This window comes from Triturus cristatus, chromosome 12 (assembly GCF_964204655.1).
Source record: "Triturus cristatus chromosome 12, aTriCri1.1, whole genome shotgun sequence".
NCBI classification, from domain to species: domain Eukaryota; kingdom Metazoa; phylum Chordata; class Amphibia; order Caudata; family Salamandridae; genus Triturus; species Triturus cristatus.
The window spans coordinates 804,243,220-804,267,625 of NC_140595.1; the positions used below are offsets into that span (position 1 = coordinate 804,243,220).

The following is a 24,406-nucleotide window of genomic DNA, read 5'->3' on the forward strand; positions in this document are numbered from 1 at the left end:
CTCTCCCCCTAGGAAATGGGTGGGGGGGGAGGAAAGTGCTCTGCTTAGCTGAGGAGGCCAGACTGCTAATGCCCCCCTCGTGGCGCACCTTACGGGCAAGAGAGGGATGAGGCGGGTCCAGGCGCAGTTGTGGACAACCAGTGTTAAACAGCAGGGACTTCACCATTATCCTGTGTGCTTGAAGAGGCATAGTCACTGCTGTTGAAGGCTAGTGAGGTGCACTGCTGCCACGGGTTGCTCACTGACAAGGGGGCCCCAATAGAGACTGCGCATGCCTCCCTGGTGCTTCAATCTCTGGGGGTACCCAGGGGTTTGGCGGGTCTCGCTGGACAGTGTGTGCCGACATGGGACGATTCCTTCAGAAGAGGGGCCCCTCCTCCTCCTCCCCAGCGCGGAACTTGGTGACTGGCCGCTGTGGAGGGCACGGACCTGCATGTCTCATGCGGAGAAGAGGAAGCGCATGCCCTCAATCCTTGGGGTGCCTGAGCGCAGAGGCTGTTGACCACCCAGGCACAGCGCCCAGTCAGGAGAACTCTCTAAAGCCCCCGATGGAGAAGAAATTAGACAAGACATTCCAAGCGATTGCAGACTCAAGACAGAAGCTTCAAGGCCAGGTTGATACAATTGTCATTGGTGTGGGGCTAATCCGGGAAGACCAAAAGAAACTCAAGACCAGAGTCGATGAATAGCATAACAGAATTGTGACCCGGCCTGAGAGACTTAGAAAGCAAAGTCTAATCTCACCGCTAAAATGCGAGAACTTGAAGGCATGGCAGAAAACTCTGAGGGGTGATCCAGCAGCAACAAACTCCGCACAGTGGGCAGCACAGTGGGCTTTCCAGAAGGGGCACAGGGGTTTGACCACACACAATTCTTCAAGGGCTGGCTGCAGAGAACAATGGTGCCAGTGAAATTGTTACCTCACTTTCTGATTGAACGTGCCTGCCGGGTCTCGGCCCATAGGCTGCCTGTGGGAGCCCACAAGGCCTGTGGTGGTCAAGGTGATGAATTATAGAGACAAGGAGACTATTCTATAGGCGATTCACTCTGCTGGTCCAATCCTCTATGAGAATGCACCTATCTACCTCTTTCCAGACTACACACTGACAGTGCAGCATCACATAGCTTCCTTTCTGGGCATGAAGCGGTAGCTTTGACAGATCAGCCTCCAATACTCTCTTTTATTCCTGGCCAAGCTTGAGGTCATAGCCAACAACACTGCTCTTTTTTTACTGAACCCACGGATGCTTGGAACTGGGTAAAATAGCTTCGATATGATGGGGGCACCCTAACCTCACCATCCAAAAGACCACGGGCAAGGTGCTCTAAGAGGAGAGCCAGGCATAAGAGCAGAGGGCATGGGATGGCTCATATTGCAGGGGCTTCCACTCCGGCACAAGCAAAAGAAGATCAGCCCAGGCTTTATCCACAGTGACCTCCTGTTGGGTGGCTAGCTGTTCCCTAACCTCCATTAGGGCAGAGGATGGCCTATCTGAACTGGACTTCTGTGCCACCATAGGCTGGGCCAACTCCCCTGTTCGTTCTGACAACACAGCACATGCTGCTGATACACTGATCTAACTACGTGGACACTAATCAGCAAATATCGCCTATAGTTGCAGGACCTCAGCCACTGCGACCAGTGGCTGACAGCAAGATAGATCCACTCTGCAGAATTGCCTCATCTTCTGGAGATTACTATGGTACCACTGTCTTGAAATAAGTGTATGTGAGAGCGACTTAGAGTTCCCTCATTATGTGTTCTTTGGTTAATTGTTTGGGGGGTCTCATGTTTGTGGTCTTCCTTGCGTTGGGAGTTGCAGAGTTTTCCTTTAATACATAACACACAGATCACACAGTGGGAGAGGGCCTTCTGCATTGGAACACTTCTCCTTTTAATCCACAACTCATGGATGGAGTTTGCACGCTTTCCCCACCCTTCTTATTCTGTCGCACTGACTTGCTCCCACTTTCCCCACCCGGGCACTTCCCAAATGATGTCTAACATAGGCATCCTAACGTCGAATATGAGGGTGGATGGAAACAACCCTGAAACAACTGAACCTAACACTAGTATTTCACACACACTACACAACGCCCTCTTACACTACAGATGGTATCAGCACATGACCGTCATGGGTGCCCAGACATCAGCCTGGTCATGTTACCTCTGTTCGCTGATGCCACAAACAGTAGGAGCAGACAGGTTTTACTTGTCCCAAGAGGTAGCCTCCGAAAAAGCAAAATGCCTTCTCCACCTGCACCTGTGCAGGATTAGGGCCAAGGTACAACGCAGCAGAGAAGTACCCCATAGAGTATCAGTGATGGGAAACGGCGTTTACAACGCTGGTAATACCACGCGGGTAGGTTACAACGTGGAAGTTACATCATCCGCATTGTTACCACGCATGGCATTGCATCGCAAGTCATTTCTACGACTTGCGCTAGATGGTGCGCAACACCAGGGAATGTGTTGGATTTTAAATCCAACACATTCCCTTCTGTTGCACTAACTGGAGTAGGAATAGTAATGTATACTATTCCTAAGTCCAGCGTGCCATCTAGTGCAAGTCGTAGAAACAACTTGCGATGTAAAGCCATGCGTGGTAACAACGCGGACGATGTAACGTCCGTGTTGTAACCTACTGCGAGGTAATGGATGGCGTAGTAACGTGATACATTCAGCAGTGACTGTGACCTAATATGAGACCAATCCCCCAGCACTGGATCTTTTAACCTTGCCTAGCGATATTCAAACTGAGCTAAATGCGCGGGAGGAGCTCCAAAGGCGAGGATACTGTTTAGCCTTAAGACTTTCTAGAAAATAGATTCTTGGAGGTAGCAAATACACGGCACCAATGCACAAACATGTCTGCTCCTGCTTCCATCTGTGGTCCCAGGGTAGCCCTTAGTGTGTCTGGGGCAGTCTTCTTTAATAACAAATGGATCTCAGACATAAGTTCCAATGTAGGGTCAGCTACCTTGATGATACAAAGGGAAATGGGCCTTGTAGAGGAGGGTTGAACAAATAGATACCCCATATCAGGAAATCTGGGGAAGAGATAGGTACACATGGGTAGAACCCCTAATTGTACAGAAACTTACACTGTATTCCTTGTGTTTCAGAGGAAAAGGAATGATTCCACTCGACACAAACAAGAACTGTAGTGCAATACTACGCATGCCTGACACGCAATGTGGCACCTCCACGCTGATGGATACATACTGGCAGTGCGGTGAGTTTGCCTATACTCTGCTTGTCCCCAAATGGCAGGCCTCTGCTGTCTCATCAACATGCACACTCCAACCCTGGTCATTCCTAGAGAAGATCTGTCAGAGTTGTACCAACATTCGCTACGAAGAAGACAACACTGTTGCATCAGGCTTGAGAAACGTTCAATTATTTTAACCAGGCTCAGTAAAAGGCACACTTACGTTTATTTTTCAATTCTTCAAATAAATACAGATAGGTTAAAATATTATTGTTCATCTCTATTTCAGTGTAAAATGGAGTCTTGGATATGACACACTTCCTTAAACTTTACAAAGACAGTTAAACTAATTAAATTGTAAATTATATAAATTTCAGAAACATATACAAATAACCTCATACTTGTAAGTCACCAGAATCACTACGAAATCTTGGAATCTTTTCCCACAAATTTGTCAATCCTTCACAGCACCTCACTATCTGATGAATAATACTTACCCCACACTTTTGCAAATTGATCTTTTAGTTTGGAACAGTGACCTTTTCTTCTGATCATTCAACAAGATTTCTTAAAACACATATCCACTATCAATGTACCTACTACTGATGTAAGTAATTTTTTCCCTTTGCTTGCTTCACGCAAGGGCAAGGGGTTACCTAGTACCCTTAACTCCAACATTGCTAAAAAACGAAGGAGATCTTTGGTCAATGGTTGAAGGGTCTATTTGTTTTTCACCCCACCTAAGAGTGAGGGTAGCTTGTCCCCTCACACACCAGTCTTAACCAGGTATGTGACTGTTTATAGGTAAGGCACAGCCTGCATCCATGTGCTACAGAGATTCATCAGGTTGTGTGTTTTTTATGTAAGTCAGTAGCCCAGACCTCCCAGCTCTCTGAGACTGTCCCTCAACCCCAGTGTTGAAGCCAACGGTTCGGTCCCGCTGTCTGGTGACTGCTACCTGGCAACATCAGAATTCAATCTCCCTTGGGTCTGACACTGCTTATTTGTCTCATTTTGGTTTTGGTATTGTTTGTACTATTTCAGAGTTTGTGCTTCAGTTGGTAGTGGTTTTCCCACTATTTTCCCACTCCCACTGGTTTCCTGCACTCCGTCCTCCCTGTTAGCCCTTTCCATATCCCAGGACTACTAATGGAGGCCCCTGTGTAGCCCCAGTGAGTAGTCCTGACCTCCTGGTCTAGAGCACCGCTCCCCAGTTGCTGCTGCCCAGCTGTCTGAGACTGTGTCTCGCCCCCCAGCCTCGAGGACAGTGGTTCCGTCACGATGCTGGGTGACCCCTGCCTGGCAACATCAGGATTCAATCTCCTTTGGGTCTCACATTGTTTATTTGCTTCCTTTTGGTATTGTTTGTATTATTTCATTTTTTTGCAGTTTTTGCTTCTGTCTGTAGTGGTTTGTTGATTTGTTTTGGTCATTCTGTGTTTTTCACCACCCCCTCCTGCAATTCTTTCCACTACCGCTCCTCACCCTTCTGCCTCCCTACTAGCCCCTCCAACCTCCCAGAACTACTAAAGGATGCTGCTGCATGGCCATGCCACCAGCACCCCAAAGGCAAACTGGTCTGTGCATGGAAGACAAGCCTGTCTGAGCTTGGACCGCACTCATGTTCCAGGACCCTTGACTCTTCCACCCAAGAAGATACTCTGCCGCTGACCTCTGAGCCCTGGACCCCAGAGGCAGCAGCACCACCAGAAGACCATTCTCCTGCCGACAATGATCCTCCACCTTCAACAGGGAAGCAACCAACGACACCAGAAACACTGCAAACATGGCTGCTGTGTTGACCGAGACCACCACAACACCTCTCAAGTGCATTCAGCTCAATGCGCGCTTGCTATGCAAACATGCCATGGAGATCTGGGATATGATCTCTTCCCTCACCCCTGATGTCATCTTTCTCACAGAAACCTGGCCTCTGCTTCAGACATCGCCATCGCCATCCCTAAAGGATACAAGACACACCGGGACCGAATAAACATAGGGGAATCGCCATTATCTATAGGGACACCATCCTCTGCACGACATTCCCTGACCATCTGGCACAGGTAATGGAACACCTCAACTTCAAACTCCACACGGATGGAAAAAGCACCGTCAGAGAAACCTTCACCTACAGAGCATGAGGACCATGCCGCAGCATTTGCAATGCCATGCCGGAACACATCGCCCCACTTGCAATCAACTCTGAGCACTACATCTTCCAAAGAGACCTCAACTTCCACTGTGACGACCCCTGTGACTCCAACACCACAGACCAACTGGAGAGCATAAGCACCATCAGCCTCAAGCAGCTTGTCCACGACCCCACCCACATCGCAGGACACAAGCTCAACCCTATCTTCACCTCCAGCGACAGTCAGGTACAACTGCACCACACAACTCACATGGACTGACCACCACAGTGTACACTTCACCATCTCAGGAACCACCCACTCTAGCACTGCACCCCGCAGATCCAAGGGAAGAGACTGGAAAAAGGTTTCAGAAGACCAGTGGAATAGCACTCTCTGCTCCCATTTCCCAAATTCCACACATGACCCAGAAGAAGCAGCAAATAATGTATCCCGCTGGATCACAGGGTGCGCCGACGCCATGGCCCCACCTAGACATCAAAGAACCAAGCAAAAGAGTGAGTTGGTTCACTGAGGAACTGCACTCTGCCAAATGTAAGTGCAGAGAAAGGAAATGGCTCTTCAGGAAAAAAAACAAAGACCGCACCACGTTCAGGACAGCTCTCAGCCAGTACTACTACCTCCTGAAAGAAACCAAGAACACCTCAAAGAACACTTCACCATTCAGTCGCTGAGAACGAAGTCACTCCCTCCCAGGAACTGTGCAACAACCTCGCTGACTTCTTCCATGACAAGAACTCGGTCATCTATGAAAACTTCACACACCATCCCTCCGCCACTGACAGCATCAACAAGCTCACTCCCATGAACACAAACTGAAGCACCGCCTCACCCACGGGAACCTCCTCACCACGCAGGACACTATCTCCATCAAGAACTTTGTGCACTCTGGAGCACCCTAGGACTTATGTCCCCACCACGTCTTCAACATTTGTAAGCAAGACTCTGAGACATGCTCAGGAAGGTCCTCAACACCTCCGTCATCGTGGCCTCCTTCCCTGAGGACTGGAAACGTGCTGAAGTGAGATCCATACTGAAGAAACCCTCTGCCGATCCAGCCGATCTAAAGAACTACAGTCACATCTCGCTGCTCCCCAAACCAGAAAAAGTCTTCAAGAAAGTGATCAACCAGCTACTAACCCAATACTTAGAAGACCACAACATTCTAAACTCCTCCAAATCCAGATTTTGAGGTAACCATAGCACTGTGACTGGCCTCATCGCAGCAACCAACGACATTAGAGCTCTCCTGGACCACAGGGAAACAGCAGCCCTCATCCTCCTGGACCTGTCTGCCCCGTTTGACACCCTCTTGCACCACATCCTGATCAACAGACTCCACCACATCGGGATCCAAGGAAGCGCCCTCAAATGGATTGCCTCATACTCACCGACAGAACCCAAAGGATCCATCTCCCACCTTTCTCCTCTGAGCCCAATAAGACCATCTGCAGAGTCCCACAAGGATCATCCCTCAACACCTACATGATCCCCCAGGCCAACACTATCAGATTACACGGTCTAAACATAATCTCCTACGCCGACGACACTCAGCTCATTCTCTGATTGTCCAAAGATCCCTCCACCACAAAAGCACAGTTAAACAGATGCATGATGAACGTCTCAAACTTGATGAAAGACAGCTGTCTCAACTCAACAGAGACAAGATGGAAGTCCTCATCTTTGAGAACAACACCTCACCATGGAATGACACATGGTGGCCTGCAGAGCTCGCACACCCCTACCCCAACAGACCACGCCTGCAACCTCAACATCATACTAGAAAGCAAGCTATCCGTGAAGAAACAAGTTAACACAGTCTCATATGCCTGCTTCCACACCCTTCACAAGATCTTCAGGTGGCTCTCGGTCAACACCAGAAGGACCATCAGCCAGGCTCTTATCACCAGCAGACTAGACTAAGGGAACACATTTTAAGTAGGAATCACTGCACACCTCCTGAAAAAACCCCAGACAATACAGAACTCAGAAGCAAGATTCATACTCAACTTCCCCAAAAGGACCCACATCACACTTCACCTCAAGAAACTACTCTGGCTCCCTATTCAGAAAAGAAACCAGGCCAAGATGCTGACCCTCACCTGCAAGGCCATGCACAATGAAGGCCCAGCTTACATCAACAAGCACCTGACCATTTGCCGACTAACCAGACACCTTCAATCAGCCTTACTGTCCCTCTCAGACACCCTATGGATCCACCAAGCCAACACCAGAGGATGCTCCTTTTCGCACCTGGCAGCCAAGGATTGAAACAACCTCCCCCTGAACCTCAGGACCGCTCTGTCACTCCAGCGATTCAGAAAGGAACTTCTCATGGATCCCGTCTAGCAGGCGTGCCTGGCTAGTTGTGTGCGTTGCGCGCCCACCTGTTTAATCCCATGGCACTTGGTGGCGTCAGGATGTGTCATGCCAGTTGGCAGTCTAGCTTTCCTACGCCTGAAGTAGTCGCCAGAACGGCTGATGTTGCACTTACGGGGGAGACCGCATAACAGCCCGCTGTGCCCGCCCGAGCAGTGCTTCAGACTAACGTCATCGCCTCTCTAGAGTCCGTGCGTTCAGCACTTTGGGAAGCCCCATTTAGGTATCCACCGTGGCAGCAGGCGCAGAAGTGTTTGTTCATTCCTTACTTTGCGGCTCGTGCTGATGCGCGTAGCCCTTTCAGAACACCTTGGAGCAAGCACAGGATCGCTTGCTCATTCCTTACTTCACGGCTCGCGCTGGTGCATGTAGCCCTTACAAAACTCCTTGGAGGAAGCGCAGGAGTGCTTTCTCGGTCCTTACTTCGCAGCTTGCGCTGGTGTGCGTAGCCGTTTTCTTGGTGCCCAAGAGACAAGCGCAGGAGCGCTTGCATTGTTCTTTTCCTTAGGCAGCATCCGCAGGAGCGCTTACATTGTTCTTTTCTTCAAGCAGCACGCGCAGGAGCGATTACATTGTTCTTTTTTTTGGCAGCACACGCAGGAGCGTTTACATTGTTTTTTTCTTTTGGCAGCACACACAGGAGCGCTCACACTGCCCTTTTCATCACGACTAAAGCAGGTGCGTGTAGCCAATCCTTGGTACAATAGGGAAAAGCACAAGAGCACTTACTTGGTTCATTAGTTGGCAGTATGCACAGTAGTGCATTGTTTCCTTTCTATCCCTGGTGAGGAAACCTCCTTTCCATCTGTTATGGTGCCACACCTCAGGTGACTATACGATTCTCTGAGCACTGTTGACTACTGTGTACGAGATTGTATGAGTGAGGTCAGTGGTGATAGTGTTTACCCATATATTTCTCCTTACAGATGGTGTTTGCTAAAAGGATTCTGTGACCACCAGTGGGTGTAGTATTCAGGTCTTCAGAAAGGATATCTTTCCATACCTCAAGGGCTTCCTCCCCCCAGTCCCCATCTTCATCCTGGTCAGTACATACGCCATTTCTAGGGTAAGGTGGGAGATGGTGGTGGTTGTTCATGTCTTCCCTGCAAGATTACTTCACAAGCAGAAGGTAAGACTTGTGGGGTCCTGACAGAACTAAAGACCTCAATGTTTGATTGATCAGACCTCCACGCAGCAGTCTACAGCTCCAGCGCCTCAAGACCCTCATTGGTGATTTCCCGCACTTTAGAAACATGAGTGATTGATGATTGATTGATTAAAGACATCGCTGAGGCAGACCATGTGGAAGGAGGTCCACACTGAGAAACTCAGAGGCAGGCCGAGTTGGGTTTGATTGATCTGAAGCCTAGGCCCACCTCTACTCAATTTACTGTAAACAACGCCACTCGCTAGCGCGAGGGTGTGTGATGAAAATAAGGTTATTGTAATGCAGATTCTGTGAGAGAGCGAGACAGTTAATTTTGTTAGGGAGCAAACACTGGGCAGCGGCAACAGCACAGTGGCATGAAGAGCAGCCAGTTTAGCGCACTAGCTGGAAAAGTAGCTGACAATGCGGCCACATCTCATCAAGTATGTGCCTTGTCCTGGAATGGTCTTTGGGGCACTATAATGTGTGACTAATTCATTTTAGCACAGTGTTGCGGACATAAGCACTAAAATGCATTAGTCTAAGCCTTGATGTGTGGTACTTGGCAGGGCTGCTGTTTTCTTGTTTTTGCACCTGCATTCACCCCCTCCTTGTACAAGGGCAATGGGTAGATTTTTTTTTTGACTGACAGACAATGTTCACAAACATTGTGGCTTTAAGTTTTTTAATTTAGGTACTGCCTCATCAGGTCAAACTCCAAATCTCCTATCCACCAGATTTAGAGTGTCACCATTTGGGTAGTGTGTGATTTGATGTTTCTGTTTTTGAAAATATGTTTTTGCAGTCAGTGGTTTCAATGAATACCATAACAGGTATGGGGAGAGGCAAGCGCTCCACCTGTGTTGGACAGTCATTCTTGCCACTTGATTCTAAAATTGGTAGCCATGGGTGGTGGTGAGTTCTGCCAACTTCGGTGCCTCATCGACGTTTTAAGCACTACATAAATGCAATTTAATTTAGACTTAGTGCTGGTGGGATGATCCCACATATGCACAAGAGTCCCTTAAACGTCTTGAGGGAAAATCGAAGAATTCTAACCGCAGGGCATCATTTGCAGTATGACTGCAACGTCTGTAATCTGGAATATCGTTAAGGGAATATTGAGTTACCAGAATATCGTAGTGAAAATATTGAGGTCCAAATTATCGAGAAGTTCAGAATATATAGGTAAGAATAAATGTGGTATGTTCAATTCCACAGCTACATACCATGACAATATGTACATCATCAAGGTACATATATGTGGAGTTAAGTATAGCTAACCTATCTTTACTTAGACATACTTACCTTGCTACTGTCTTCTGATAGCTCAATGTTCTGTACCTACACTGCTGCAGTTTAGGCTATGAATAAATATATCCTACTGAAATGGTGACCCATGAGCTTCTACACTTGTTCAAGGAGTGAGTGTAGACAGCTGGATCAGGTCCTTCATTTGCTAATGACCATCAGTGAGCCAAGGGAGGCCCTGGAGACTCACTACCAATGTAACAATCTCACTACAACTCCACGTCCAATTCACAAACATCATCAGACGTACCTTTGAAGATAAAATCCGCCTCCTTGCAGTTGTAGTGCAGCCACTCAATGAAGCAGCGCTCCTTCAGCGACAAGTTGTGATGGCTTTCAGCAAAGTCCCACAGAAGGATGTCCTTATGTGCAGCATTCTCCTCTGCCACCTGCTGCATCTGTGTCCGATCCGGGGACTGTGCCATGAGAAAGACATGCTTGACCACAAAGTCAGAGAGCTGCTCATCTCTGGCCCAAGTCTGGCGCAGAGCAACTCGCCTCGGGAACGCTTCTGGGTGGGATTTGGTGGCCAGCAGGAGGAGAGACTTATTCTGTGCCACACGACAAAAGCTCAGCCTTTCCTGCTGCAATCGGCACTGGTGATGCTGAAAGTAGGGGAATTCTGATTGGTGCTCATGCAGGTTGAGATGGTAGACGAACATCCCATCAGACATCTGCAGAGAGGAGTTATCAAAAAGTATCCAAGACTCAGGAATGATGAAAAGATCAGTTTTCCCTGTGGACCAGGTTCTGTCTTCCTGCATGGTGTGCAGAAGAGCACAGAGCAGCAGAGAGATACACACCATCAGCAAAATACAGCATCTTTTCAGGGCCCCCCTCGGCAGCCTCATAGCTCTTCCTTATTCACCTGGGTGGAAGGAAATGGAGACGATGACATACATACGTATGGACATGTTGGCGACAAATCTTTATAAAAGGCTATTTCCTATCCAGCTACATAACAATGCACATTCTGGTTGTAATTTATATCTTTCACTGGGCTTAAACTGCCCCCTTCACCAGGCAATGGATTTTCTTGTGAACTGCATGCAACCAGTTTCTGAATTTGCTTCCAACACGCCTGTTGGATGCAGATTCAGTGTATTTGTAATGCTCTCAATAAACGACACCCCGGTGCCCCCACTGTGTATAATTAGTGTACTAGGAATGATGGTATGCAATGTTTTTACATCACCTACCTAATGGTACAAAGTTGTGAAAATTCACCTAGGCAAAGGTCCTGAGTTAGCATGAGGCGAAATAAAACTCATCTGGTCCCGATAAAGGCCAGTTTTGCAGGTAAAAGCTGTCGTGCCTTAAGGACATCCTGCATTGGGAAACCGGCGGTGTCCATGAGAAATTTAGTGCTGATAGCGGGGAGTCAGCACTGTGGGTATCAGCAGTGCTTAATCTGTGCAGGTGGTTGCAGCTTCTGGGCACCTGACCTCATTTTTGGGTACTAGGACTTATTTTTCATTATCAGTGCAACAGAGAGAAATACAGAAAGGGAGACAAGAGGAGGAGAAAGATGGGAAAGCATTCACAAAGGGAGATATGAAGGATAAAATGAGCCTGCAAGAGTAAAGGGATTAAAAAAGAGAAGTGGTGTAGAGTTCTGAAAGAAAGAGGGTTCATTGGCATTAAGCCTAGGCAGCTTTCATATTCTGTAGCACTGGTGACACCTAAGAAGGAAACCTTTGGATGCCTGTATTTATTTTTTTACTCCACAAATTAAGCACTTGATATGGTGATGAGTGGGTGGTACCATATGGCAGAATAGGCTGAAAGGGGGCTTCAGGACCCTATAGGCAGAAGGGTATAGTTATACTGTGGGGAGGACTGTGACCCAGCAAAAGACAGCTCTTATAGGTTCCACTGCAGTGAACAGGGCTGGAGGAGGGAGGCAGGGAGATACAGTGTGAAAAGTGTGGGAGTGGTGAGGTGAGGACATGAGACAAGGGATATGGGTTGCTGCTGAACAATTACAGTCCACATACTGCCTTGCTAGACTCTTCACTGCAGCACCAATGGTCTCAAACAACTGAATCCACCCTTCTTTTTTTATTAAAAGTGCCAGGGTTCGGTACTTTGTTTTCTCGTCCAGTTTTCGAAAAGTACGTATTTTTAAAGTTGCCTGTTGCAGGGCTGTACACCTCTGCATACCCTTAACTAGAAAGGCTCTTCTTCTGGAAAATGAATAGTCTTTTTCGGCCCAATGGTTCTCATGAGTCTAGGGGGAGCCATACTGCTCTGCCCCTGTTTGACTTTGTCTTTGGCTTGTCCTGTGGCTTTGTGAATCTGTGGTTTCTTTGGCATTCTAGAGCATCGCCATGTTCTGCTATGCTGTCATGGTCCACACTTCACAATCAGGTGGGGATTCTGCCAGTTCATTCCTAGTTACAAGGAAGCTGAGGATCGATGACTTATCATTGTGTTGAGAGAGCACAGGCATATTCAAAGGGAGGCTACTAGCCATACACTGAATACTCTGTGCAATCCCACATAAATGTTGCGTTTCTGTTGTGTTTCTTTACTAGCCATGATTTGTATACAGTGGGGTACATTTGTGTTTCTTTATGTCCGCCTGTGTGATAGAGAGCGGGTGGCAGTATCTCTGGTGGCCTCAGTATGTCCCTTTCTAGCTCTGCTTGGATGGCACTGTGCCAGCCCTAAGCATAAAAGAAACCTTGGTAGAAAAACAGACATTTGGGGTGACCAAATCCAGAGTGTCTCTGGTGTTATAGAGTGCTCCTGTTTTGCATAATGTTTAGGAATATATATATATATATATATATATATATATATATATATATCCCAACGTAACTTTGCCTTGATGCGGGAACAGACACAGCAGCTGGTAGGTTTGAAGACCTTTATTCAGAAACCGGCAAAACAAGCTCCGTTAAAAAAGTAAAATCCTGACGCGTTTCAGGGCTGGCAAAGGCCCCTTATTTATAGGATGACTGCTTGCTTGCGTGCTGGAAAGCTCGTTTAGGCGCCATTAATTGCATGCTGTTAAATAGTCCCAGTGGACTTTTCCCAAGAATCAACAGTCCCAAGCATGCTGGTACCTGTAGTTTGTGGAACTTAAGCCATATATATACATATATGTATGTGTGTATAGATATATATATATTTTTTTTCAAACTGTTTAAATAAATATCGGATGTTAAATATATAATTCTATCTTGAGGACATCTGAAAACAATAATGAAACAATTTTTACAACACATTCAATTTTAATAAAACTAACATTAAAATATTTGTGATTTAAACTGTGATGTAAAAGCAATATATCTATATATATAAATTTCACAAAGATTCGTCAATCGGCGCCAAAGTAATTGGGAATATAATGTTGCGGATTTCCTATGGAAAAAAGGTCCTAACTATAACTACCTACTGGCGACCGCCAGGAGGTAATATATCTATATATATCTATATATCTATATATATCTATATATATATACATATATATATATATGAAGATACACGATCCTGACACGCTTATTTCAGCATTTAGCAGGTATGGACCACAACGTGCCTTTAAGGTTTAATGTGCAGGTTTGTTGCATCCACGAACAGCTACATTTCACACAGCAAGTGCTCGGCATGACGCGTTTCGACAGCAGGACGCTGTCTTGATCACATGATGCCCCAAGGGCCAATCCGCAATAAATACTCTTAATTGTGAAAAAAAACGGTAAACACATTTTTTCTAAAGTCAGAGAAATAGAAAAAATACTATAGTTGTCCAAATACAATCATGATCACCATATGTTGAATAAAACAACACAATATGTGTAAATATTCGAAAAAAACTGCCAAAACATTAAATCATGATTAACAGATCATATCATCATTGACAACCAGTTATTGCAATCATAGCTGATAAATCAGTTTGAGAAGTGCCGAATAGATGCTTTTATCATTAGTGCAAATGCTTAACTCAAAATATCTCGAGCATAAAGTGCAAATAGTATGCTAAAGTGCAAAACGCTGCCGGTCACCATAACTCTATAACTAATTCTTATCTTCACAGTTGAATTTAAAGTTGTTGATATGATGATCGCAGATAATGTCAGAATAAAGTGCTAGTGCATGACATTAAAATGACACAATAAATAACCAACAACAAAATGGTGTAGAAAAAGAGAACCAGTAGGTAAAAAGAAGGTAGGTGTTATTAAAAAAGCAAGAAAACTCTAAAACCTGCCCATAAAAATACCCCCAACAGAGACCAGTAAAAGCCAAATAAAACCAAAGGTAAGAGCCAGAAAATCCTGATAAAACCAATGGTAAAACCCAGCTAAAACATGACCACACATCGGGAATTAATATGAGGCATGAAATCAGAGTTAATTCCCTTTTAAAACAAACGAGTCATTAGGCATCAAAAGAGAGGACACATGTCATATAATTACAATAAATCATTCAGTTTATAAGAAATTATGTAGGTCCTCCCCTGTATTTAGACCATTAGGCATTTTCGTATCAAGTGTGAGTATATAGCTAGACTCCAATTGCCTAAGCTTTTTCTCCCTATTGCCACCCCTTATTGATTTTGGCACAGAATCAATTACGTTTTAACTCAAATCCTTGAGGTCATTACTATGCACATATTTGAAGTGTCTGGCCAATGGGTAGCTAGGGTCTGAGTTCACTATGGCTCGTATGTGTTGTAATATACGATTGTATACTTGTAGTTTGGTGCTGCCTATGTATTTTAATTTACAAGAACATTCTAACACATAGACAGCATACTCTGTCCGGCAGGTTAGCAGAGTTTTGATTATCAATTGTTTAGACTCAAAAGCTGTAATAATTTCTTGCGTGTTTTTCCCAAACTTACAAGCTCGACATGAGCTACATTTGAAAAAACCTGTTCTTTTGTAAGCCAGTTAGAAGAAACAGTAGAGACCTCAGGACTAGTTCTCACCAGTGCATCCCTCATAGAGGGAGCACGTCTAAAAGTAAGAGCAGGTAAATCTGGTACCAATTGGGACATAGTCAAATCAGTTTTGATAATGGGCCACTTTTTGTATATTACTTTCCTGAGCTGTTTCTCTTGGCAACTAAATGTAGTGATAAGTCTAACCATATTATTACATCTAGGTTGGTCGATATCATTTTTATTTTTGTTTTTATTTTTATTGAGGATGCTAGAATTCAGAGTTTCAAGTGTTTCATCCTCAAATGTCTGACCGTTTGCTTTATTCATGGCCAGTTTTAAATCTTTATCCTTGTACCCTCGACTCTTAAATCTTTGAAATGCCTCATTTTGACAGAGTGTGCGGTCGTTGTCTGAATTACAGATACATTTTATTCTTAAAAACTCCCCATAAGGGATGCTTTTTATTAAATGGTTAGGGTGCAAACTGCTAGTGTGAAGCACTGCATTACCTGCAGTGCTTTTTCTATGCAATTTTGTGTGGATTATGTCTTGTTTGATATAAATCTCTACATCGAGAAATTGCACAGATTCTTTACTGACTGTAGCAGAACAATTCAAATTCAAATCATTGATGTTAATTTCCTTGATAAAATCATATGCTGATTCCATTGACCCTTCCCATATAACACAAACATCGTCAATAAAACGCCACCAGTGTTTAACATGTGTGTCGTATAATATCTTGTGGGTGGTTCTGAGGACGCGTTCCTCCCACCAGCCAACGTGGAGACACGCGTAGCTGGGAGAGAAGCACGCCCCCATCGCCACTCCACGTACCTGTTGATACACCTCTTTGTTAAACAGGTAGTAATTATTGTTTAAGCATAATTTGATCATGTTCAACAGCATTGCATTGTGATGATAAAATTCCATGTTGCGTTTAGATAGAAAATATTCTATTATATATATATATATATCCCCAAAACAACAAGTGCTAGAAGATGTGCAAAGTCTTACCTGAATGTGCATCACCAAGTCATGCCTCTGAAGGAAAGGATAGGGAACCCGTTCCTGTGTCACCGCCGAAAGGAAGGGATATGTAATTTAGGCACTAGGCAGTTATTACTTTTTAGGTCTTGCTGAGCCCCAGCGCATGCGCTGGCTCGGAGAGACATTTTGTAGTTGGGATTTTTAAAGTGCTGCCTGTGGCCTAAAGCTTGAGTGCACGTGAGCGTGCACGCGCGCAGCCGCCAATCACTGCTGCGTGCGCACCACTCGCGTGCTTGACACACAGCGCTCCCGTCCAAGCGATCGCGATCACTTTCGCTTTGATCGCTATCGCTATTACTTTCGTTTTCGCGGCCGAATGCTTGTTTTCACTGACACCGAGCTCTTCCCACATATCATGGCACTCGAGTCACCGTTGTGTGACAGCTGCTTTGTTTTGGGCCACAGTTTTAGGGTTGTTTAGTTTATTATTTGTGTACACCATCTGCATTCTGCCTATTGAGTTTAATTTGATGCTGCACATCCGAAGGGTGCACCCTCCTCCCATCCCCCATGCCCCGCCCCCCTTGCATGCCTCCCATTCCCGCCCCTCATGACACCGAGCACTTCCCACATAGCATGGCACTCGAGTCACCGTTGTGTGACAGCTGCTTTGTTTTGGGCCACAGTTTTAGGGTTGTTTAGTTTATTATTTGTGTACACCATCTGCATTCTGCCTATTGAGTTTAATTTGATGCTGCACATCCGATGGGTGCACCCTCCTCCCATCCCCCATCCCCCGTCCCCGCTGCATGCCTCACATTCCCGCCCCTCATTCCCCGAACTGCTTACGGTGCCCACCGGCTGTGCAACCGGGGGCGCTATGTAAAGGATCCCGGTGCGCCATGTGCTGAGGACTCGAGACTTGCAGCTCAGCTCGTGTTTCGGGTGGGGCACCAGGGATCGCAGGCAGGACAGAGGGGTCATCACACCTCCTCATACCCTGTCAGGCTGTACACGGGCCAAGACACTGACATCTCTCGTAGCCCCCTTGCTCCTGAACCACAGACCCCCCCTGCCGCCGTGCCAGCCCTGTGCCGAGTAACACCACTCTCATTGAGGACAGAGGATTCTGCCAAACGCCCTCACCGCACACAATGAGACTGCAAGGACCGGCCGACAGGTAGAGTGATGCTTTCATTTTTAAATCACAGTATTGCAGGTGAAAAATTACAAATCTTGATGCATATTTATTTTATATTCCGTAATGTAAAAGCTGGTCATTGTTTTCCTTTCTACATTTGATTTTTTTTAAATTACCGTGTCTCAATTGCAGGCGAATGTTTTCGCCCCTTTTGGTGCCCTGCCTTTCATGGAGACATGTTTCCGTTTCTAAACGATCTGTTTCTGGAGATCATTTTTCTGGCGAGAAGGACTCACGTGTCATTTAAAGAGGGTCTGAGAAGGGTTTAAAACTCCAGACCACTTGCAGTAACTTTTCTGAGGACTGCAGAGAGGCCTGGTCTTTGCCCAGGGACACACACAATGTTCAGGCTGATCCAGGAGACACTCTAGGGTTCAACAACTAGCTCCTGATGTCGCTGAATGTACTGGCACAGAACAAAATAAACTTTCCCCTTGTGCATTGGCACTTTGAACCGATATTTGCCCCTTCCGAGCAGTACCTATATAAAACATGTTTCTATCTGTAGGTTAAAATGTAATTTTTTGGGAAACGTTTTAGCAGTTTGGTCCTTAAAGTCTGGTGGTGCTTGCACGTCACTTGTCTGTCCCCTAGTCTCTCTTTTCAGAGGGCTTGAGGTGCAGGAAAACGGTACAAGAGAGAAGGAGGTGTTTCTTCTACAGCATTTTGTGGAAAAAAGGTCATTGAGGAAGCGTTTTGAAAAAAGATTGTTTTCTCATGAATATAGTTATAATCCTTGTGAAATTTAAACATGTCAATATTTTGGGACACTTAACTCTGGACATTGCTAATATTATTCTTGCAGTGTTGCAGGCTTTTGTTAAAAATACTTAGCTTTTTTTGTTTTCCCTTTGGTGACTTGCTTTAATTTTTTTCGATTATTGTTTATTGGTGAAACTCCTGTACAGCCATTGGTTCCCTTTTTCCGTAGCGTTATTTCAAATGGGTGCTGCCGTCCAAAAGTAATTTGTTGTTCATTTTGGGGGCAGAGTAAAAATGCTCTTTTGGGAACCTGTTTAATGTCATTGAAGTCTCTCCTAATTTCACGCCAATAGAGCTAAAACAAGCATTTGCAATGCAATAGGTCTCACATTTACACAAGTTTAAGCTATTGGCATTGTAAATGTCAATGTCTTTTATTTATGTCTTAAAAACCCAAACAGAAATAAAAGTCATTGTCATTTACAATGCCAATAGCTCAAACTCACGTAAATGCAAGACCTATTGCATTGCAAATGCTTGTTTATTTTTCACTTACCCTCTTTTTAGTTCTCTGACGCATAAGCCTATCATGGAGGGATGGTATTTAGCAGTGCTTAGGTTTTCCAGACACATTTTTAACATACCTCAGGCATGAGTGTGGCTGTGTCTGTGTGGCCCTGTCACTCTCTTTTCTCGTCACTGTTTACATTAAATGGATCCCAGGCATGATAGTTTACCTGGGCACAAGCCTGATTATTCTCTATGAGCCAGATGTATAAAGAAACCATTTTGCAAACTTCTAATTAGGAAATCGCAAAACGGCATGTATGAAAGCGTGTTGGACACTTTCTGTGCTTCCCAGTGGGTCACAAATGACCTACCGCATGAATAATAATGAGGAAGGTCGCAACATACCACCCATTAGCAATTGCAAAAACCACAGGGATGGTGGCCTGCTGACGTCAGCTCCGGTCAGCTCCTATCTTAAAAGTTTCGGAGTGATTCAGCAAGCGGGGGACGAGAAAAAAGGGGGGTCCCAAAACGTGTTATCCCCATGTTAATTCCCATAGGATACTTTAGACACGGCTACAGCCTGAACTGCTGAACGGAATTACACCAAATTTGGCGAAAAGGTAGCCCTCGGTTCAGAAAGATTCCTTTTTGTTAAATGGTGTAAATCCGTTCAGTAGTTCATGAGAAATTAGAAAAAGAAAAAGTTTCAATATCTGGGCGGAGCCTAACGACACATCTCATCGTGAGATCTGATTGGCTGTCAGCACTTCATCCTGGAATTGCTGGCAGCCATCTTGGGACCAATATACATGATAGTACCCCATTGAAATGCATTGTAGTGAATGAAAGATTTCGAGGGTTACCAAAAGGAGAACTATAAAGGGTGATAACAGACTTTAGTTACATTAGAATTAATTTGTTGGTGGTACCATACTAATTTCAGGAATTGTAGTGTGTTCTAAGGTGATTTTAGCCTGTGAAAAACCTTCTGCTGGGATATCATGAATCATGTTTGAGAGAAAACAGAAGCTAAAATGAGAGCATATTTTCTGTAAATTCACATTATCTTTCTCTGTCATGTGAGGATGAAGTCTGTCATTCTCAGTAAATCATGTACATCCAACAAGGGCAGAGACTGTCAGTTGATTCCTTTGTGTTCTACTGCAGCTTCTCAGAGTGTTCTAAATAACAACTAGTGCTAACAGCCTTACTTATGACAAAAGTATGGCACACCTGAAGCCATCTTGATTGGAATAAACTGGTAACACTTAAAACATTAAATTTAAAAAGGAACAAAATGATGGGATTCATTTTGTCATAGAAATTATGGTTAGTGCTGTAGAAAGAAAAATTAGGACATGTTTCAAGTGTGATCTCAAATGTCTTCCTGTTATATTTCAACAGGAGCAGCCTGTCAGTTGATGCCTTTGTGTTCTACTGCAGCTTCCCAGAGTGTTCTAAAGAACAACTAGAGCGCTAACAGTCTTACTTATGACAAAATTGTGGCACACCTGAAGCCATCTTGATTGGAATAAACTGGTAACTCTTAAAACATTTAATTTAAAAAGGAACAAAATGAGGGGGTTAATTTTGTCATAGAAATTATGGTTAGTGTGGTAGAAAGAAAAATTAGGACATGTTTTAAGTGAGATCTCAAACATCTTCCTGTTATATTTCAACAGGAGCAGCCTGTCAGTTGATGCCTTTGTGTTCTACTGCAGCTTTCCAGAACAACTAGAGAGCTAACAGTCTTACTTATGACAAAATTATGGCACACGTGAATCCATCTTGATTGGAATAGACTGGCAACACTTAAAACATTTAATTTAAAAAGGAATAAAATGAGGGGGTTCATTTTGCCATAGAAATTATGATTAGTGTTGCAGAAAGAAAATTTAGGGCATGTTTTAAGTGAGATCTCAAATCCTCTTCTATTTCATTAGAAAATTCTGACATGCAGACTGAAACAATCACCTTCAATACCAGCAGTAGACTTCCAGTTAACTCCCTGGTGAGCAGTAGCTTTACTACAGTGATCTAACGAACAACTAGAGTGCTAACATTCTGAATTTGTGGCAAATGTGTGACACATCTGAATGCCTTCTTGATGGAATCAAAGTAAAAAACTGAAAGCATTACCTACTGAGCCCAAATGTAGCACAAATAACACCCAGATATAGCCCACATATAGCCCAATGACAGAAGTGTGCAAAACACTTTTTATTTTTATTTTTTCTGCAGTTTTATATAGTGCAGACTCGTCAGGTATTGCAGCGTTACATCTTATTTGGACCCCTTGTTGCGTATATTGCACAAAGTACATGAGATTGATCCTGCGAAACATTGAACTTTACGATTCTGTTAACCTGAAGTTGCTCTGAACCGGGCTTTATAACACCCGTATTTACCTACTGGTTTTAATTAATTCTCACTGTATTGTATCAGGAAAGAGGATTTACTGTTTTTATGTAAACTTTTATGATCTATGTTTCTAAATCAGATCGAATAAAGTTTAATGAATTCTATGGAAGGACGGAGGCGAGGATTATGCATATCTTACTCACTTTATTTGCATAGCAGTTCAAAGAAAACATAACACAACAATCATTAAACAAAAGACTACACAACCCATGAACCATTAGGGGGGTAGTCTCCAAGGCAACTATAGTCCAATCATATCACAGTCCATCTTATATAATATCGTGATGTCCCTTCCGCTTCCTCTTTCTTCACTGCTTGTCAGTTAAGTGCATTCCTTACATTCTTGGCTTAATCTGACGTTGTTGCTGTTTGTATAGCGGTTTCTTGTGCATGTTATTGGCATTATTGCCGTGGTATTGTTTCACATTGCATGCACAGCAGACTCTTGCCCAAAAGCATTCTCCCCCTCGCAGTTTCTCCCGCTGTGCGCTCTGCGCGCGGTGAGATCCTGTCAGGTGCGTCTGGTCTGAGCGAGGCAGCTCCGTCAAGCGCTCCCGCTGGTCTTTATGCTCGTTTGGGAATCCGGTCACTCCTTTAGTTTCCGCTTGATTCCCGACCAACCCTCGCCTAATTTTGACACTGCTACGTGGTGATTTCCCCACACGGCCACGTTAGTGACCAGCGCCACCTGGTGGTGGTAATTGGTATTGCGCATCAGTCTATTCTTATAACAGTTTCGGGGAAAGCTCAGCTGTTGGAGCACCGGCGAGGGGGCTGCCTTAAGGATTCTTAAGGGCATTTGTTCTGTGCTCACACCCTCTGCTATTGTGTCTTCTCCAGAAGACCATTTTTACTCCTCCTACCAGGAAGTGGATGAGGGATGGCCCCCCCAACTTCTCCCTCCAGCATTGGACCAAGCCCTCTCTCTGGCTATTTCTTAGGGATCAAGTTGATAAGCTGGCAAAAAGCATCCCTGGGGTGTTCAGTGACCCAGATCTGGTGGTGACGGGTCTCAGTAGCTCCCAGATGGGGAGTAAAAGGGCCGTTAAGCATAACGCGGGGCACTTGGAAGGATTTGATAAACTTACGGAGACCTTCCTCAAGAATTCACGAACGCTAAAACGTGCACCCTGCCGGGAGGAGGAGGAGTCCGGGAAAATTGCGACGCTGTCACCACTATTGTAGACCCGGACGGCGGGTTTCCCTTAGAGGCAGAGGGTGTATCGGAGGACAATTTCTCCTCCAATGAGGATAAGGACTCAGGGCGTCCCTGGCATCCAGAGTCCCACTCCTCTCAGTTCCGGGTTGGGGACGGGGTCCACTCGGACATGTTCGAGCCTACCCAAATTTACCATCCTAGGTTGGCGGAGTGGAGCCCTGACACCAAAGTGGCAGAGTATGTGGTGGGGAAAATCTATCAACCCCTTGAAAGGGAGGTCAGGAATAGGATGAGGGTAAATGCGCCAGGCCCTCACTGAAGGGGAAGGTGGCATACGCGCCTGAAATTGATGAGGAACTATGTACCTTTTTCTCCAAGTATATGAGGGATCCCAAGAAAGGAATTGATAGGTCTTGGACGTGGTAGGGCTCTTGACCCAAATTATTCAATTGGCGGAGCGTTCAAAAGAGTCAGGATCCCCTTTGTCCATGGATATTGTGGCTGGTTGGGCGCACTGCCCTAAACCCTAAAACACTACCCCCTCCACTACCCGAACACCACTGCACTACCCTAAACCCTAAAACACTACCCCCAGCACGACACCCTACAATACCCAAACATAACTGCACTACCCTAAACCCTAAAACACTACCACCAGCACGACTCCCTACACTACCCAAACACCACTGCACTACCCTAAACCCTAAATCTACCCCCAGCACAACACCCTACACTACACAAACATCACTGCACTACCCTAAACCCTAAAACACCACCCCCAGCATTACCCCTTCACTACACAAACACCACTGCACTGCCTTTAACCCTAAAACACTACCCCAGCACGACCCCCTACACTACACAAACACCACTGCACTACCCTAAACACTAAATCTACTCCCAGCATGACCCCCTACACTACACTAACACCACTGCACTACCCTAAACCCTAAAACACTACCGCCAGCACAACACCCATCACTACCTAAACACAGCTGCATTACCCTAAACCCTAAAACACTACCCCCAGCACGACCCCCTTCACTACCCAAACACCACTGCACGACCCTAAACCCTAAAACATGATCCCCTACACTACACAAACACCCCTGCACTACCCTAAACCCTAAAACACTAGAACCCAGCACAACCCCCTACAGTACACAAACACCACTGCACTACCCTAAACCCTGAAACACTACCCCTACACTACACAAACACCACTGCACTACCCTAAACCCTAAAACACTACCCCTACAATACACAAACACCACGGCACTACCCTAAACCCTAAAACACTACCCCAGCACTACCCCTACACTACCCAAACACCACTGCACTACCATAAACCCTAAAAAACTACCCCCAGCACAACCCCCTACACTACACAAACACCACTGCACTACCCTAAACCATAAAACACTACCCCCAGCACGACCCCCTACACTACAGAAACACCACTGCACTACCCTAAACTCTAAAACACTACCACCAGCATGACCCCCTAAACTACTCAAACACCACTGCACTACCCTAAACCCAAAAACACTACCCCAGCATGACCCCCTACACTACCCATACACCACTGCACTACCCTAAACCCTAAAACACTACCCCCAGCACAACCCCCTACACTACTGCACTACCCTAAACCCTAAAACACTACCCCAGCATGACCCTCTACACTACCCAAACACCACTGCACTACCCTAAACCCTAGAAAAAAAAACAACCCGTGCCCAATCCCCCTTACCTCTCACTCCTCGTGGTTCCTGCTTCACGTCGTCTCTGAGGGGCGGTGCATGTCGTTGTGAGGAAACGGAACAGCCTCTGTTTCCTTACAACAATTTGGATCATCTACATATTTAATTTTCAGAAAAACACACATTCACTGGATGATGTCATCAGTGATGTCATTTGAGATGTCATCAGTGATGTCATGCGTGATGTCACTGACCATGTCATGAGTGATGTAATATGTGATGTCATCAGCTGTGCATTACGGGCTCGCGCATTATAGCTGAACTAACCATAACGGGGGAATTTCTATGGTTTTGTACGAGTGAAATGTCCAACCAACTATAACGCCCCTGAAACCTATGGTTTTTTCAGTGAATATATATATATAAACATACATGCATATGTATTTATGTGTGAAAAGTGATGTTATAGTTAGGAAAGGGAGGGGGGCGCTAGAGTGCCGGCTGCAAAATGGCTGCCACCTAGTGAGTCTCTGCAGACTGGACTGAAGAGCTGCCAATTATTGGACAGAGCAGGCAGGTACTGAGAGCTCCAGACAGCGGGGACAGGCATCGGAACATCCAGAC

At 45.3% G+C, this 24,406-nt stretch overlaps 1 protein-coding gene across 2 annotated transcripts in view; it reads right to left on the bottom strand.

Moving 5' to 3' along the window:
- The window catches only part of LOC146782911 (beta-1,3-galactosyltransferase 5-like), a 59,793-nt gene that overhangs the window by 10,634 nt on the left and 24,753 nt on the right, over positions 1 to 24,406 (bottom strand). For both annotated transcript variants that reach the window (XM_085637943.1, XM_085637942.1), the window contains exon 2: positions 10,450 to 11,067. In XM_085637943.1, the coding sequence (XP_085494069.1) occupies positions 10,450 to 11,050 (601 nt within the window). In that variant the 5' untranslated portion in view covers positions 11,051 to 11,067. The remainder of the gene's footprint in view (positions 1 to 10,449; positions 11,068 to 24,406) is intronic.